At 43.2% G+C, this 17,500-nt stretch overlaps 1 protein-coding gene across 1 annotated transcript in view; it reads left to right on the top strand.

Moving 5' to 3' along the window:
• gpc5a (glypican 5a) overlaps positions 1–17,500 on the top strand; it is a 270,035-nt gene that overhangs the window by 181,275 nt on the left and 71,260 nt on the right. The window contains exon 10 of the mRNA XM_063212295.1: positions 15,894–16,056. Coding sequence (XP_063068365.1) covers positions 15,894–16,056 — 163 coding nt within the window. The remainder of the gene's footprint in view (positions 1–15,893; positions 16,057–17,500) is intronic.

The following is a 17,500-nucleotide window of genomic DNA, read 5'->3' as shown; positions in this document are numbered from 1 at the left end:
ATGGCCTACGTGCCATTACAATGGTCTTTCTTCTGCACGGTATCTAGCCAAGCAGAAAATGCCAGCCAGCCAGCCAGCCAGTCCTTGAGCCGCACACCACTTCAACATGAAATCTATTTATCTGGAGTGACTGCATAAAAAGGAAGAACTTATTTACGTTATTTAAATCCGAGTGAGTGCGTGATTTGAACACTGGTATCTTTCTTAAACAAGAGGGAACACAACCTTCGAAAGAGCCATTTTAGTGTTTTACGTAAATGTCATGTTAGTGTATTTTGTCTATCATTTGGGCCTGTAGGACCATTAACCAACTGATAATATATCCCTCTTGCCCGCTTCTTCAATAAATAATTACAGTTGTAGACAGCACAGTGAAAGGCAAGACTTCACCTGTAGTCCTCCTAAAGAAATGAAGTGAAAGCCCACCTGGGAAACTCCAACTGCCATTGTCATCATGACACAGCACTCCACAGCACACAAGTACTCACTGCAGAGTGCACACAATTCAATTACATTTATGCCTCACCCGTACAAGGGGGCAGCCCCCAATGTTGCCCCAAGGGAGCGGTGGGGCAGGACGGTACCATGCTCAGGGTACCTCAGCCATGGAGGAGAAAGGGGGAAAGCACTGGTTAATGCCTGAAGATATGCTAATAAACATTTATTACATTAGCAAGAATAGCACTTATGAAGTTGTAAGGGAACTAAAAAGAACTAAACTTCTGTACCAAGCTTGCCCTCTTGTGCATATAAAGGGGTAACAAAAAGGTGGGTAACTCGGGGGGGAAATAAAAGTAAAAGGAAAATCCCACAGCTTACAAAAGAAAAATGAAAAAGAATGAAAAAGAAAAATGTTTGCAAGCTGGAACTGTAAGTGAACAGAAGAATATGATGACTTGAACAAACTTGCAATAAAGTTTTTTTTTTTCTTAAAGCTTGCCCTCCTTAAGTTCTTGACTAAGTCATTTAAATGTATTAGTTGAAAAATAATGAAACAAGCAAACAAATGAAAAGCAAAGTCTTTGCCGTCAGTGATGCAGCTGTTGTTCTCGCTGTCTTAAAAGGCCAAAGCAGACTCCTTAAAAATGTAGTTGCTCAACTAGTAGAGCGGCTACAAGGCCAATTTGGCTTGAATCGTGCAAATTATGATACAAGCATGAAACTTGGCAGGTATGTGCTTAAGACCAATACAATCAAATCTGCCTGATTGGCCACTTGAAATGGTGGCCATTTTCCAAGATGGCCGCCAAAAAAGGCTCCAGAAATTGATTTATTGCATAGAATTGACCTTGAAAATGATGATACAAGCATGAAATTCAACATGTATGTGTTTAAGACCAATACGATCAAATCTACCTGATTGGCCACTTGAAATGGTGGCCATTTTCCAAGATGGCCGCCAAAAAAGACCCCAGAAATTGATTTATTGCATAGAATTGACCTAGAAAACTATGATACAAGCATGCAATTCAATATGTATGTGCTTAAGACCAATACGATCAAATTTACCTGATTTGCCACTTAAAATGGTGGCCATTTTCCAAGATGGCTGCCAAAAAAGGCCCCAAACATTGATTTATTGCATAGAATTGACCTAGAAAATTATGATACAAGCATGAAATTCAACATTTATGTGCTTAAGACCAATACGATCAAATCTACCTGATTAGCCACTTGAAATGGTGGCCATTTTCCAAGATGGCCGCCAAAATGACCCCAGAAATAGATTTATTGCATAGAATTGACCTAGCAAATTATGATAAAAGCATGAAATTCAACATTAATGCCCTTCAGACCAGTGCAATCAAATTTACCCAATTGGTCACTTGAAATGGCGGCCATTTTCTAAGATGACTGCCAAAAAAGACCCTAGACAATGATTTATTGCACAGAATTATCCAAGCAATTTATGATGGACACATGAAATTCGGCATTTATGTGATTAAGACCAATAGGCCTACAATCAAATATACTTGATTTACTACTTAAAATGTGATGACGATATGTCCAAAAAGACCCTAGAAATGAGCAAATTGCAATAATTGTTCACTCTCCTCAAATATGTTTCCATAGATGATGAAGTGATACAGATATTAAAATGTTCAGCAATTACACATAAGCCAGTTCTTAACTGAATGTCAATGGACCCCAAGGTTATGACATGCTAAATAATACGATGACAGTGTGGTAATAATATGCTAATAACAGCAATTCATGGTTCTCTCGATATTGCTGTTAAACAGAAGGTGCGTGAACACCAGAAACAAGCTTTGTCATGAATTTGCGTTATTCGCTCTGGACTTGACATTAAACATGTTTAATTTAGCTAATCACATAACTGCTCTGGCTTGTCAGCCTGGGACATTCGAAGGTATGAACATCCTCCCCTGGCTGCCCTCTCCAGCCACTGTGCTGTCCCCTTTGCGCACCCGACCTCCGCTAATGGTGGTTGACATTCGGGCACAAGTTCTGTGGAACACAAGACTGATCGTGGCAAGGCCACCTGAATCCTCGCCAGGCTGCCTGATCGAGGGGAAGTGTGTCTTTGATGTCCCCCTGGGAACCAGAGCGTGTGCCCTCAAACAGGTGTCTATCGGGGCTTTCTTGGCCGGCTCGCTGTGGTGGTGGTTGCTACTCGGTTCTCCGTCCGCAACTTGGACCTGCGGCCCTGCTGGAGAATGACTGGGTCTTTTCTGCCAGCAAGATCGCATGGCAGCTGAAGCTTGCTTGGCGGTCTTGGGCATGGTGCCTCTCAGTTGCACCTGCAGGTGTTATGTATTGAACATGCTGGATATTCCCCCTTGTGCCAAGGCCTGGTTTTCCATTGGGGAATACCTCTTGATATTGGGGGCCTCGCTATGCCCCTGTGGGCTCCACTTGCACATCGGTTACACTCAGACGGGTGGTTTCCGTGCCCTGGGTTCCCTCCACTGTGTGCTTTCCGTGGTATTGGATGTCTGGACGCTGTCTTTGTGCGCCCCGTGCTTAACCCCTCTTCCCCCTCCGGGTTCGGAAAGAAGACTGCGCCTCTTTCTTGTTCCCCCGCTAGCGTTGCCGGGATCTGCCCTCTAAACACTTTATTGACACCGGTAGGCCGAGTCTGGGCGGTGTGCCTGCTCTAATGATGGTGTCAAGTGCCTGCCTAACCCCTAGGTTGGTACTGGTATCAACTTTCCCCATGGTTGGTGTCTGTCTGGAGGTATTAGGGGCTTGCCTCTCCTGCTCTTCCAAGTGCACCCTTCGGGTGCAGCTCTTGCCCCTAGCCCCTGGCCCCTGGCCCCTGGCCCCTGGGCCTTGGGGCGGCTGTTGGGCGAGCCGTGTCGCTTATCGCTGTTGATGGACGCTGCCTCTCCGCCTTCAACAGCTCTGGGCATCGGCAGGAAGGGTCTGTGCTGCGGCCAGGCTTTTGCTTGCGCATTCTAGGTAACTGGCAACGCAATCAGGAGTTTTACAGTACCCATAGTAAGATGTCGAGTGATTCTACCGAAAGAGAACTATAGGTCACCGAGGGCAACCCTGGTTTTCTGAGGGAGATGAACGAGACATCTCACCAGATTGCCACACTCACCCACAAGCTCAAAGGTTAGTTGTCTCAGATTGAAGATCAGAGCCCGGCACACCTGGGCTTTGTCCCTGAGGGGGCGGGATCCCCATCTGCGCAGCTCATTGGTCTGACGGCATGATTGAAAGCAAGTTTTGGCAAATGGCCACGCAAAGGGCGTTACCCATAGTGAGATGTCTCGTTCATATCCCTCAGAGAACCGGGGTTACCCTTGGTAACCTATAGTTATGTGCCTTTCTGCTTGATTATGTTTCCTTCTATGATGAATTCATTGGAAATTCAAACATAGTGATTGTTTATTTGGGCCACATCTAGTAGATTAATTGCAATTAATGAAGTTCTAGTGTCCTCTTTGATGGTCATCTTTAAAAATGGCTGCCATATTACATTTTCAAGTTGCAAATGAGGGGGATTTGATCGTATTGGTCGTAAGCACATACATATTGAATTGCATGCTTGTATCATAGTTTTCTAGGTCAATTCTACGCAATAAATCAATTTCTGGGGTCTTTTTTTTACGGCCATCTTGGAAAATGGCCGCTATTTCAAGTGGCCTATCAGGTAGATTTGTTCGTATTGGTCTTAAGCACATACATGTTGAATTTCATGCTTGTATCATAATTTTCTAGGTCAATTGTATGCAATTAATCAATGTCTGGGGTCTTTTTTGGCGGCCATCATGGAAAATGGCCGCTATTTCAAGTGGCCAATCAGGTGGATTTGATCGCATTGGTCTTTAGCACATACATGTTGAATTTCATGCTTGTATCATAATTTTCTAGGTCAATTCTATGCAATAAATCAATTTCTGGGGTCTTTTTTGGCGGCCATCTTGGAAAATGGCCGCCATTTCAAGTGGCCAATCGGGTAGATTTGATCGAATGGGTCTTGAGCACATACCTGCCGAATTTCACGCTTGTATCATAATTTGCACGATTTTCCCTGTAGCCGCTCTACTCAACACCACAATCATTATCCTGAGCTGAGGAGAGCTTTGCACTCTGCTCAGCAACAGCAGCACCAGAGAGAGTAGAGAGAGAGAGGTTCCATCGGCCCATTGTTTCCTGGTTCTATTATTGCAATGGGGAGGGGGGAAATCCCCCTTTAGGCAGACCTAGGCAGACCTAAGGACTGTTCTATTCATTGTAGGAGTATTATGACACGCCCCTTTAGGCAGACCGGAACCTGGTCGCGTAGGTGCCCATAGAAACCTATTATGTTGGCATATCTCTATAGAATATCTCTGGCAGCACAGCACCACCACGATCACTCTTGCTTTTTTTCTTGCTTTTTTCTGGCTACATGCCCTCCTTCCTTCCTACATTGCAACACTTTTTCTACCCACAGATCTCTGTCTGTTCTCGCTCTCTCTCTCGCTCGCTCGCTCTCTCTCTCTCTCTCTGTCTGTCTGTCTGTCTCTCTCTCTCTCTCTCTCTCTGTCTGTCTGTCTGTCTCTCTCTCTCTCTCTTTCGCGCGCGCATGCATGCTTTCTCGCTCCTTCTCCCAACTTCAACTGCTGAAATAACTTGTGAATATCTGAGGTCGTGACTCGTCATCCAGCCTCCCCATGAGTAGCTGTTACTTCCTGTCTGCACAAATCAATCTAATCCCTCCCGCTTGCGGATTGGCTGCTCCTGACCCCAGAGGATGCTGGGAGATAAGCAGCAGAAAATACTCTTGCCACTTTGGTTTGGATAATTACCGGAATAAAAATAACAGGCAGATATCCCAGGAGATACAGGACCGTGTTGTTGCCTTCTCACACAAATTCTTACGAGAGAGAGAGAGAGAGAGAGAGAGAGAGAGAGAGAGAGAGAGAGAGAGAGAGAGATTGGATATGTAATCCAAGTTTGCAGCTAGTTCAGTGAAGAATCGACTTTATTGATTTGGTAAGTTCATAGTCACTGACTGAATAGACATTTACGTAACATATCAGACAGAGTAAAAAAGTTTTGATCAGAGTGTACTTTCAAAAAGGCTTTCCACTACACTATTTTCTCAACTACACTGTCTTAACTATTATTAATTGGTAAGCAGCATTTCTAGAAGGCCACATTATGTTGTGTGTGATATTAATGAATAGCAGTGGAACTGAAGTAGATTTATTTATTTATTTTTTTACAGCATGCTTTTTCAGGCCATGAGTCAAGGATATGTCAAGGCACCACCTTTTTCCCATGGATTAGGAAATTAATAATTGAGTGTCAAAAACCATGGGATAAATCCATAGGGGAGACGAGAGAGGTGCTCCATACACCCCTGCAGCGGTATAATTCATACAACATCTCCATGTGCACACTAATGTATATGTTTGCGGTCACTTGCGTAGCCGAGCTCAATATACAACAGCGCCGTGTAGGATCAGTTAAACATGGCCGGGGCAACGGGTAATTGGGTTCAGTCAGGGATGTGAAATACCCTCGCTATATCACGCTCACCATCTCCATACATGCACGAAGCCTGGCATCTCACGGTCCTTTTGTAGTTCCTTGGGCTCCTCTTAATGGGGTTATTGATCATTCTGACACGCTCGACATTTCTGTAAACGGGCAGCAGGGCCACCACTCCCCCCCTTCCCCCCTTCCCCTTTGCCACTTTTAAAAGTCTGCTGCGTCAGAACAGGAATGCATTTAGATGACTTCATTTCGTTTCGGCACAAAGAAACTCTTCTCCTTTTAAAGATAGCCATCACCTATACACAACTTTGGCCTTTAAAGGACACCTCTTTCTTTTTTTCAGGACTCAGACATATCCGTTTAAACAAAAGAAAAGGGGGAAGGAACGGAAGATAACCATCTGCTATCTTGGGCCGGAGCCTTCATCTTCAATTTTTAGCTCTTGTAAATGGAAGGCTTTCTCTTTTCAAGGGACCCCATTGGATTCTTGAAAATCGAAGGAAAGTAGTCTTTCAGACTCACAATGCTTGTACACCAGCGATAATTGACCCACAGTTTCCTTTGTGCTTAACATGGGCTAGCATTCAGCACAGGAGGAAAAAAAGACCTACAGTAGTGTCAGAGAGAGTAGAGAGAGAGAGGTTCCATTGGCCCATTGTTTCCTGGTTCTATTATTGGGGGGGAAATCCCCCTTTAGGCAGACCTAGGCAGACCTGAGGACTGTTCTATTCAATGCTAGGAGCATTATGACACGCCCCTTTAGGCAGACCGGAACCTGGTCATGTTAGGTGCCCATAGAAACCTATTATGTTGGCATATCTCTATACTTAAAGAATCTCTGGTAGTGGTTCCCAAACTGGGGGTCGGGGGTCCCAGGGGGGTCACGGAGGTACTGAAGGGGGGTCGCGGACAAAGGGGCAGTGCTTTTCCAACCTACCGACAGACTGAATGACATAGTGGCATGGACAAATGTGCATGCAACCAAGAACAGAGTTGTTGTGACTATCCAGGCAAGTGCAGGAAGACAGGAAGCAATTATGTACTCAATTACATAGCCATAGCTAGAACTATGCTACAAAGGCAAAGCACAGTAACTACACAATTTTTTTTACCTGGGACAAGCGTCTTCAAAGCCTTGGTATTAGGTTGGATATTGTACAAACTGTAATAGTAATATCTCTACAAGGGGACACATTTGGACCATAACACTTTGTCACAAGATAAAGGAGGTGAAATTAAGATGCTTTTCAGTCAATTTTGATCAAATGAAATGTTGTTACTGTACTGTGCCTTTGTAAAGCAGTATGGCTAAAGGCTCAGTTATGCTTCCTACTTGTGCCACAGAGTGAGCTTGACGCAGCCATGATGCAGTTAATTCTTGTTTATGCCCTGTTTTGAAGCACGGTCTGCGCGATGTCATTCCACGCTGAAACTGCCTTCAATACAAAGAGTAAACTAGACGTGTCGGTTGTTTTTTAGCATCACAGACTCGACGAGAATGAAAATGAAACATTAAATCTTTATATCACGTGCATGTTTGATCGCACTGGCAGCCACAGTAGTAGTTTGGAACAAAGAAGTGGCTCATTTGTCGAGGACGAAGCGGAATGTTTCCTCGACCTCGGAACCACTGTTCAACTGTCCAAATAACTTCAGCGTCGTAACTTGCAAGCGCATGTGTTGTCGTTGGTTCGTGTAAATAAATCAAACAACAAAGCACGGGCAACTTATTTAATGAAGAGCTCACAGTCCGTAGACCGACGAAGGTTAGAACAAGGAAGTAGCGCTTGTTCTCGACTCGAGGACAGAGCAGGCTGGTCGAGAGGACCAATCAGAGACCTATTTTCGCCCTTTCACGCCGTCGCTCCCTGCGTCGAGACACAATTTTGGGGAGGTGCCCCAGAGTACCTGCGTGATGGGGGGGGCTTCACTACGTTAACTGCGCGGCTCACTGCATCATGATGCAGTGACGCTGATCTCGAGGCATAAACCACCCTTAACTCCTCTCTTTTGTTCTGACCCCTATTGGTTGGATGCATGCTCTCCAGGGGTCCCCAAACTAAGGCCCGGCAGCCGGGTTCAGCCCGCCACGCCCCTTTGACCGGCCCTCCACCTCTCTGCACCTCACCATTTGAACTGGCCCAAAGAAGCAAAAAAAAAAAACAATGATGAAATATATATTTTAAATATTTTATTTTGTTCATCAACAGGCCTTCCTACAGTTTGTAATGTTCACTAACCTAGTGTGAATCACCATAAGTTTCTTGTCTTGATAGTTTCTCATCTCATTGTAATATCAACAGGCCTACCATTTCTATTATAAGTGTCTTGTCTTGATAGTTTCTCATCTCATTGTAATATCAACAGGCCTACCATTTCTATTGTATCACTCATAGTCACTCACCATGCTATTTTTACATGGTTATTAGAAATTAAAAAGAATACCTGTGGTATTTCCAATTGAAAAATATTTGAAGTACTCACTTCTTTTGCAAATCACTTGTAATGATGAACTATTTTGTGCTAGAAATTATGGGTAACAGGCTGTGGCCTGGCCCTAGTATACAGTTCACATGATTGATCCCACCCCCTGATCACAGTCAGGAATGATAATGTGGCCCCAGAGAAAAAAAAAGTTTGGGGACCCCTGCTCTTAACCCTTAGCTGCGATTCAGACCATAACAGTATTTGCCTCTTTCAGTGAAACCTGCCTGTAGAGAAAGTTTTACCTATACATGCTGTTCAACTTGCTTTCTCAAGAGCCTGAAAGCTTGCGTGCATGCGTAAGTCCAATGCAAAGGATGCGTTCCCTTGTGAATCGCATAAGTAGCAGTGGAGCGTTTTGTGGCACCAAAACAAAAGGCATTCAGTGAAGCATTTATCTCTCTCTCTGTAAAGGCTGATGAAATTTTCCACCGAGTACTGCCAGAGCTGAACTGATTAATGCGCTACAATCATCTAAGTCCTTCAAGCACTTTCCTTTTTTTTTGCTCTTTCTGAAGCAATCATATTTTGACGAGATTATTTGCTCCGCCACAGAACTGTCATATGGCACAATTGAGATTGTAACTGCAGAAGAACACTCTGTTTGTCTTGCCTCAGTTTCATATTGTAAAGCCCTGGAATACATTTTATGCATCACAAAACTGCAAATGCAGTTCAAAGGCAGTTGGTCATAGAGAATGCTTTCATATACAGTTCTATATAGCAGAATGTGGTCCATCTTTTCATAGGCAAAGGTGCTATTTATAAATAGGATGATGATTAAAAAGAGTGACACTGCATAGATCAGTGCATGGTATTTCTTTAAGACGCTGTGCGTCGTCTGTGGATAAATCTCGACGCACGGAATCACTTCATGTACCTGCCAGCGGAATAATAATCGTAGGTTTGACAAAGCCTTATTTCATTTACAGGACGGAGGCTAATAGCGCTGTCACACAGAGCGATAAATCACGGCTCGGGCTGCTCAATAGCAATCAACTGGAGTCAAATAAAATCCCATTTGTTTTCTCCCTCAAGTGTAAGGAAAGATTAGGCCGCTGATTGACATTTGTAAGGTCAAGTTACGCCAGTGTTTACCTTCGGACGGACGGAGAGAGAAGTGGATATCACAGTTACCTTTGGAAAAATGTCTTCTCCCATGCATGCTTTTCGTTCCGTCTTGGAGTGCGACCCACATTATTGACATGAGACTAATTAGTTTTGTCAGTTCATAATAAGTCTCAGTTTAAATTTTCATTGTGTTTTTTTTCATGGCATATCCCTGCTATTGAAAATGGAAGACACTGTCAGGTGAGTGAAACGAGAGACAAAAGGTAGAATCTCAGTCTTTGTTATAGTTATACGATCCTCAAACAATTTCTCCAATGATGCCTTCTTCAGAGACTAATCTGACCTCATGCATTTTGGTCTGCCATGATACAGTCTTCAATGTTCACAACTAAAGCTTCTTCGGAATCTCGCATCTATCCTCATACATTTCCGGAGCTGCTCTGGTGTGAGAATGAGTCAGGCACTCGAGCGCAGTGAACATGTTGTGTTTTCATAAGCGTACACTGTTTCAACAAACGAGAACCCCAAAGCAATTACTCTTGTCAAACGCACAGATTTGAAAAGCTGTTGATGTACGGAGGAGAGGAAAAACTTGTGGGAATGAATGTGAAACCATGCTGGAGTCGCTAGCTTTTTTTCCCCTCTTTTTGTTTCTGCAGCTGTGCATCTTTCTGCAAAAACCACCACCATGGGACTGAATGAATGCTGCACATAAATTCATCTTTGTATTTCTGCTGCTGGCATAAGAAGTGATAAGTGGATGCGCTCATGTTCATCCATTAGACCCAATTATAAATCAAAGTGTCTGACAAATAAATAGATTTGCTGGCAAAAACATTAGCTGAATGAAATATGAAGAGCGCAGAATCTTTTCCTTCCTCCGTCTCTCTGAGAACTTCAGGAATGTGGTCGTCAGGGAGAGCGGGCGGACTGCAGACAAAATCACCCCCTCCCCTCCCTCTCTCTCTCTCTCTCTCTCTCTCTCTCTCTCTCTCTCTCTCTCTCTCTCTCTCTCTCTCTCTCTCTCTCTCTCTTTCTCTCTCCCCCTCTCTCCCTTTTTCTCTCTGTATCTCTATACGTCTATATGTGCAGTATGTATCAATCTGACTAGGTTTGTGTGTGTGTGTTTGTGTGTGTGTGTGTGAGAGAGAGAGAGAGGGAGAGAGATAGATTGAATTTGTGTTTGTAAAGTGTTTGGGGTGTAAGGGAGAGTTAACTTTTTCAACACCCCGGAAAAAAAAGCGGCCAGACTTTTGCCAGGAAAAACATTTGGGATTGAGGAACCGTGTGGCGGTCATCAGTTTAAGGATGGTTATCTAACCCCTCGCTCCCCAGAACAAGATGGCCTGGCCACGGTTGCTTTGCTCGTTTGTCTTGGCTGACAAGATCAGTGTTTGGCATTAGCTTCATCTGGACAGAGAGGGGAAAAGAGGGACAAGGTTTTCTCATGTTCAACAAACTGGGGTGTGTTACTGCTTTGCAAGGACCAAATAAGATGCATGCATGCCAAGATATAGAGGATGCTTGTCTATTATTTTACAGCTTTTACAATCACCTTCTAATTTCTGAATCTAGGCAGTAATACACCTTCTGCTTGATTTTTAACGTATCTTCTGCGTGATAATGCACCTTCTGCGTGATAACATAGATCATGAAACCTCCAGCTAAGTCAGGATTTGGATATCATGCGCTTCCTGATCACATCAAGTCTCGTGGGGGAGGGAAACAAAGCAAAGCCATCTTGCCAATGTTTTGGGATACACAGAAGGAATTGGGAAGTTTGCTGCCATCAGTTTTCAAATGTGGAAGTAAATATGGGAAAAATGAAGAAAAAATGTCACAACAGATGTGATAGCAGCAGTAGTCAGCATCAGGTTGTCCCTCTTTTTCCACTAAGATTGACAAATATCCACAACAGAAGATATTAGCAGGTAGCCAGCTACCCCATCGGAAAATATGGCTGTGGAAATTAGTAGCAGATCCAGGGTTTTTTTTTTCATTCAATTAGTTTCCTTTGAAGCAACTTAACTTCTTCTTGGTGTATGAAAATACATTTAAATCCTCAATTTGTTCTCAGAAAGTCAACGCATATGTAACAAAAAACACTATATCTCAGTTTCAAGGAGAAAGAAAAAAAGTGGTTATTTTTAGCTAAACAAACCCTCTCTTAGCGTGGGCTAACTTGGGAACGGAGGCAGATACGTTTTTCACCTACGGAAAACTGAGATGCTAAGCTATAATGTCTAACATGAAATATTCTGTGGCTGTTCAAAAAATGTTGAAAATTGCTGCCATTGGCTGGCAATCAAGCGATACAAAATCCAAACAAAGTGTGGCACTCAATGTCTTAATGTTAGGCTACACAGACAGACAGCCTGTGATGTCTCCATGTTTTTTCCAGCTTCGTTCAGTTGGCTGTGTCCCTGACTTTCAGCCGCTCTGGTTGTAGTAGCTTTGAACTAGGTCTTGCCTCTCAGAACTTCCAACTGGCATGAATGTCCAGCATTTTCTCTTTCATCCTGGAGAGCAGGCCGTTACAGGTAGACAAAAAGCACTGGCTCTGTGGGGCATATCTGCTTTGATGGAGTGACCCAAAACAATCAGTTCTTGCACGCAATGCAGCAGTCTTGCGTGAATTTTTTCATATATATAGTTTTTTTCCCATTCCTTTTTCCTCTGTTCTTTGGTAAGATCAATCAACCATCCAATGGATCAATTATGGCAAACAGTCATTATATCACCATGAAAGAGAATAATACAGTCATCATAAAAAAAGAAGTCGTCTGTACTGCATTCAGACCTACATTTTTTCCTGCCTATTTTCCGCAGGCATTTGCTTTGTGAGATTGAAGTAAAGCATTTTTTTTATTATTTTTTTTACTTAGTCATAACTCCTGCTAGCGGGCTTTGTGTGTGAACAAGGCCGATAGAACTGAAAAGGAAAGATAGAAGACTGACACCCAAACGAGTTTCTTTCTCTTGCAAGAATTGACCGTATTTCAGGCAGAATGAGTATAAGTGAATTATGATCAATTTTATTTTTCTAGAATTCTCCTATGCTCAAGGTTGACAGAGCAAATCAGTAGAATATTTCTATACTTGTATACATTAGGCTTTCCGTGGTGTTTTTCTGCCATTCTGCATCTATTTAGGTCACACTTTGATCATTTTTGCTGTTTGATCTTGTTGGTATAACGCCATCGCTGGGATTGGCAAGGTCATCCAAGGGTGTCAATTGATACCCTAGTGTGTGTGTGTGTGTGTGTGTGTGCGTGTGTGTGTGTGTGTGTGTGTGTGTGTGTGTGTGTGTGTGTGTGCGCGTGCGTGCCTGCGCGCGTTTGTGCGTGCACGTGTGGGCGTGTGTGTGTGTGTGTGTGTGTGTGTGTGTGTGTGTGCCTGCGCGCGTGTGTGCGTGCACGTGTGTGAGTTTGTTTGTGTGTGTGTGTGTGTGTGTGTGTGTGTGTGTGTGTGTGTGTGTGTGTGTGTGTGTGTGTGTGTGTACTGTATCTGTGCATGTGATGCATGTCTCTGTGCATCTATTATAAAAACATTTGAGCAAGAAGTTGATGTGTGAAAGGGTTGATGGTCAAAAAAACATGTTTTTTTCTTTCACTGTCTTCATGGGATGATGTAAATGGCAAAGGACACTTTGATTGATTTTTGTGTCTAAAATCTTCCCTCTTGCTCTCCCAAGAGACAAGTGTGGAGGCGATAAAGCGTTTTGAGAATTGGCCAATGTTGTACTCTGGCCACGGGTCTGGAATGTGGAAAAGGCTGCAAACTTTTCACACCATTAAGGAGAGTAGACAGCAGAAATATCCGAGTTTTGAGTAATCTGCTAGTTGCTCAGTTCTGGCCTTTATTGCACAATATTTTCCATAGCACTTACAACGAGAAACCTACCAAATGTGCCTCCACTTGGAGTATAACTTGACACATATTTAGATGGACCGACCGTATGCTGCTGTTTGGATTGCGTGTGTTTACATCATGACCAAAACTGTGTTGCTGTACGTGTTCTGCATACTGATTCGAATGAAGCCATTACATGACATTACATTTAGCTGCTTCTCGTGTCCTCTCTCGGGATCGATCAACTGATGTTTCTCAAGGCTTCTCTTTGCTTCTGTCCTTTAAGTTTTTCCCCCATGGAACGCCGTATAGAACCATCCTTGTAGAACATTCTGAGGCTACCCTTGAAGTATAATTGAATAAGACAAGTAAAACTGCTCATATGGTAACAAGTGAAGACACTCTACTAATATGCCTGAAACAAGGTCATATTATATATATTTTTTAATTGGCAGCAATCTACATTTATTGGTATTAATGCCAATGGGCACCACTTAGGATAACTTCTGGAGAAAAATCTGGATGCCGTGCATAGGGTCGTCAAATCAGTAGGATATTGAATGGACTGTTTAAACTCTTCATTAAGTATACGGAAGGGGGGTCCTCAAAACTTGTCATTAAAGGCGAAAGAGTTAAACAATGTATATTTCACCCCTTCTCTGTGTATCTGCTTAATTCTCACTTTAGTGGGGTTTGCTAATGGTTGGATACTTCCTGACAAAGTGGGAGGAGTTCCCATTTTTTCGGGAGCTCAGAAATGAGATTTGTATTGCTCTTGGCCTGACTAGAAGCAACGCTGAAGGCGTTGCACCACTGGGAGGGCACCATCTGGCTAGTGTGGCACAAAACTCACCTAAAAGTTAGGAATACATGAATGTTTGTGTTCTGGTCTCAGTAGCCAAGTGAAGCTGTTTTGTAATTGGGAATACCTGGCCATTTCTGAAATGACGTGAAAACATGGCGAAGTTTGTGTCTCACTGTTTTGTAATTGGGAATAGCCATTTCTGAAATGATGTGAAAACATGGCGAAGTTTGTGTCTCACTGTTTTGTAATTGGGAATAGGCATTTCTGAAATGATGTAAAAACATGGGTACGGGTAGTTTGTGTCTCACTGTGCAGTAGCGCTGATGAGGCTCCGCCATAGTTGGCAGGAAAGGACCATTTAATTACCATCCAGGAAATTAAACAGCGTTATTTTAACGAAGGAATGAATGGCTTCATTATAGCGCGTGGCGCGCTGTGGGGGAGGCAGGTTAATATGCATGGTCTGTCATGCTGCTCACGCTGCCCTGAACATTTCAATATATCTTTTCTATTGTCTTTCTTTTGTTTGGCGCTATACTTTCTTTTCTAGTTTTAATTTTAGTTAATTATTTTCCTCTTTCATTTCGGTCTTTGGTTTTTTCTTTCTTTCTTTCTTTCTTTCTTTCTTTCTTTCTTTCTTTCTTTCTTTCCTGTATTGCCCTCATGCTTTCTTCCTATTTCCTACCCACTCTCCCTCCCTTTCCTTAAAAAATGAGTTCCGTTAAAAATATGGCATAACACATGAAGTGCCTCTGCAGTGATATCCGAGCACCACTGTGCAGACTTTTAAACGACCTCAAAACGCCTGCTTAGTTCTGCACTTTGCTGTTTTTTTTTCTTCTTTTCTTTCTTTTTTTCCCTCCTCAGTCAGCCGTCCATCACGGCCAGAGGAATCCATTAGCGGTGCCACTTAATCCACTAATATTGAACCACTACAGTAACTAATTACCGCAGACAATTACAGCGGGGCCTAAAAAGCCCCTACCTGTCTGATAAATACAAACAGCTTTCAATGTCTGCGAGGTGGCCTTGCATCTCAATGAGGCAATTAAAGCAGAGCCATTATCGGGATAGTGGCATATGACTGAAGTTCACGAAGTTTGCAGCTATTAACGCGGTAGCAGAGAGCAGCACAGAAGTCAGCGGTGGTTAAGGGATGTCGCTATTATTTCTGTAATCAGCTCAAAGCAGCTTTACGTGATTGTGTTTTTTTTGTTGGAAATTGGAAATAATAATATGCATGGATTTTGTGTGTGTGTGTGGGGGGGAGTGGGGGGTCACTTAACGCTTCTATTACATACATGGTTTTCAAGTGTAATTGCATTTGCAGTGCTGAAACCTTTTGCCATCTTATTGTCCAGTGTTTTCAGTTTAACTCCATGGATTAAGGATAGCATGATGTTACCCTTTAGCACTTTGCACTTTGTATGTAGTCTTTAATGATCAAAACACATTTCTTCCTTAAATATGGCCATTTTCACCTCACATTTCTCTCAATACTTCGGATAAATGGTATGTTGTTAAGTGACTCTGGGCAGTTCACGATGATGGTAGACTCATTTTCAAGTGGTGAAGATGTTGTGAAGGAGAGGGTTCCTCCCTTCTTACTCTGCGTGCAAGGTGTCAGTTTCTATGGAGTGTAATGCACCCTTTTATCTAGTGTCAAGATTCAAAATAAATGGGTCTTAAAAATCAAAGTCTCTTGTATCCATTTTCTGTGCAGCTCCTTCAAGGGAAGTCAATCCCCAAGTTTGGCTCCCTGGACGAGATTGAGACGGGCAGCGGGGACAGAGAGGGGCGGTACAGCGGCGACTGTGACGACGAGGACGGATGCTGGGGGTCGGGCAACGGAGACGGCAAGAGGACCGTCCAGAGAGTCTCCAAATGTGAGTCATCTTTATTACATTTCATTAGCCTGATAAACCTGACTAAGTGTGAGATTAACTGTGTAATTTAGTCTGGCCCCGATGAATGACACATTGGAAGATTGTTGATGGAAATAACCAGTTTTTTTTTTTCAAACTGTCTCTGTGCCTAGCATTGTTGTCACTCCCTCAAAACCCTGTCCGCTTTGCATCCAAAGATTCAAAACAAATCAAAACAAGTCTCCTGCGTTGTGATTGGTTTGCCAGATTCAGGGCATTTGGGCATTGTCCGAGGCTAGACCCACTAGCAGACAAAAATAATTTTGGCCGCTGGCGGGTGGGACTAGTTTACTAGGCTTACATTACATTTCATTTGGCAGACACTTTATAACCAAAGCGACTTACAATCAAGCATATAATCATAGCCAACATCACTAGCAGATACAAAGTGCACAGGAAATATACAGAACAACAAGTGCAGATGCAAAGTAGGGTTAGGTTTTTTTTCCTTTATAATGTCAACTTCACACACACATGTAGCTTTTGGGTTTTAGGACGTACTGTATTTGTAACTGTGGATGTCTGAGATGGTTGGAGAGACTGTCCCAGAAGATACAGAAACACACACACACACTCACAAGCTGACAGTGCAGACCCTAAAGAGAGAAGACCTGCCGTCCTGAAGCGTGTACGGTTGAAAAAAAAAATACAGATCCTAAAAAGTACACTTGTTGCGCTACTCCAAGAGGGAATAGGCTGTTCCAGAGGCATATGAGATGTTTGTGGTTACAAGAAATGAAATGTACCAACTGGACTGAAGACACCATCAAGAATGCCTGTGTCTGTGGCCCCCAAATTATATCTGCTATCGTGACCATCCATTTTCTTATTTGGGAAAAAAAGAAAACCTGATTAGTTTCTTTACAAATGTGCAGTACATGGTTGATTCTGCTCCAACAATGCACACAGCCTGATTATGTCACGTCTGTGAACCAACAGTGAAGGGGTCTATTGGGATGAAGCTCCATGGACAGTGTTGCCAGGTTGGGCGTTTTCCCCCCATATTGGACTGATTAGGAAAGCTGTCTGTGGGTAAAAATGGGAAAAATATCACCAGTTTTGGCAAAGGACGCGCTCAACTTCTTGGAAAAACGAAAGTCTTTGGGTGCGAGATAAAAAGTATCAACTTAAGGAAGAAAAATCCGCACTCACAAAACTGCGTCTCATTATTTATTTATATTACCACCATGTCCAAAAAGCAAACGCGTTTCGGCTATCAAGCCTTCATCAGTGCGTGGTACCCGCACTGATGAAGGCTTGATAGCCGAAACGCGTTTGCTTTTTGGACATGGTGGTAATATAAATAAATATCACCAGTCTCATCTGGCAACCCTGTCCATTGAACAGGTAGCACCAGCCTCCCTCCCCTGTGGTGCGGACGATAGAAGAGCCTCTGGGATCTACC

The sequence above is a fragment of the Engraulis encrasicolus genome, chromosome 12, assembly GCF_034702125.1.
Source record: "Engraulis encrasicolus isolate BLACKSEA-1 chromosome 12, IST_EnEncr_1.0, whole genome shotgun sequence".
Taxonomy (NCBI): domain Eukaryota; kingdom Metazoa; phylum Chordata; class Actinopteri; order Clupeiformes; family Engraulidae; genus Engraulis; species Engraulis encrasicolus.
Note: the sequence above shows the minus strand (reverse complement) of the source record. Positions and strands in the feature narration are given on the sequence as shown.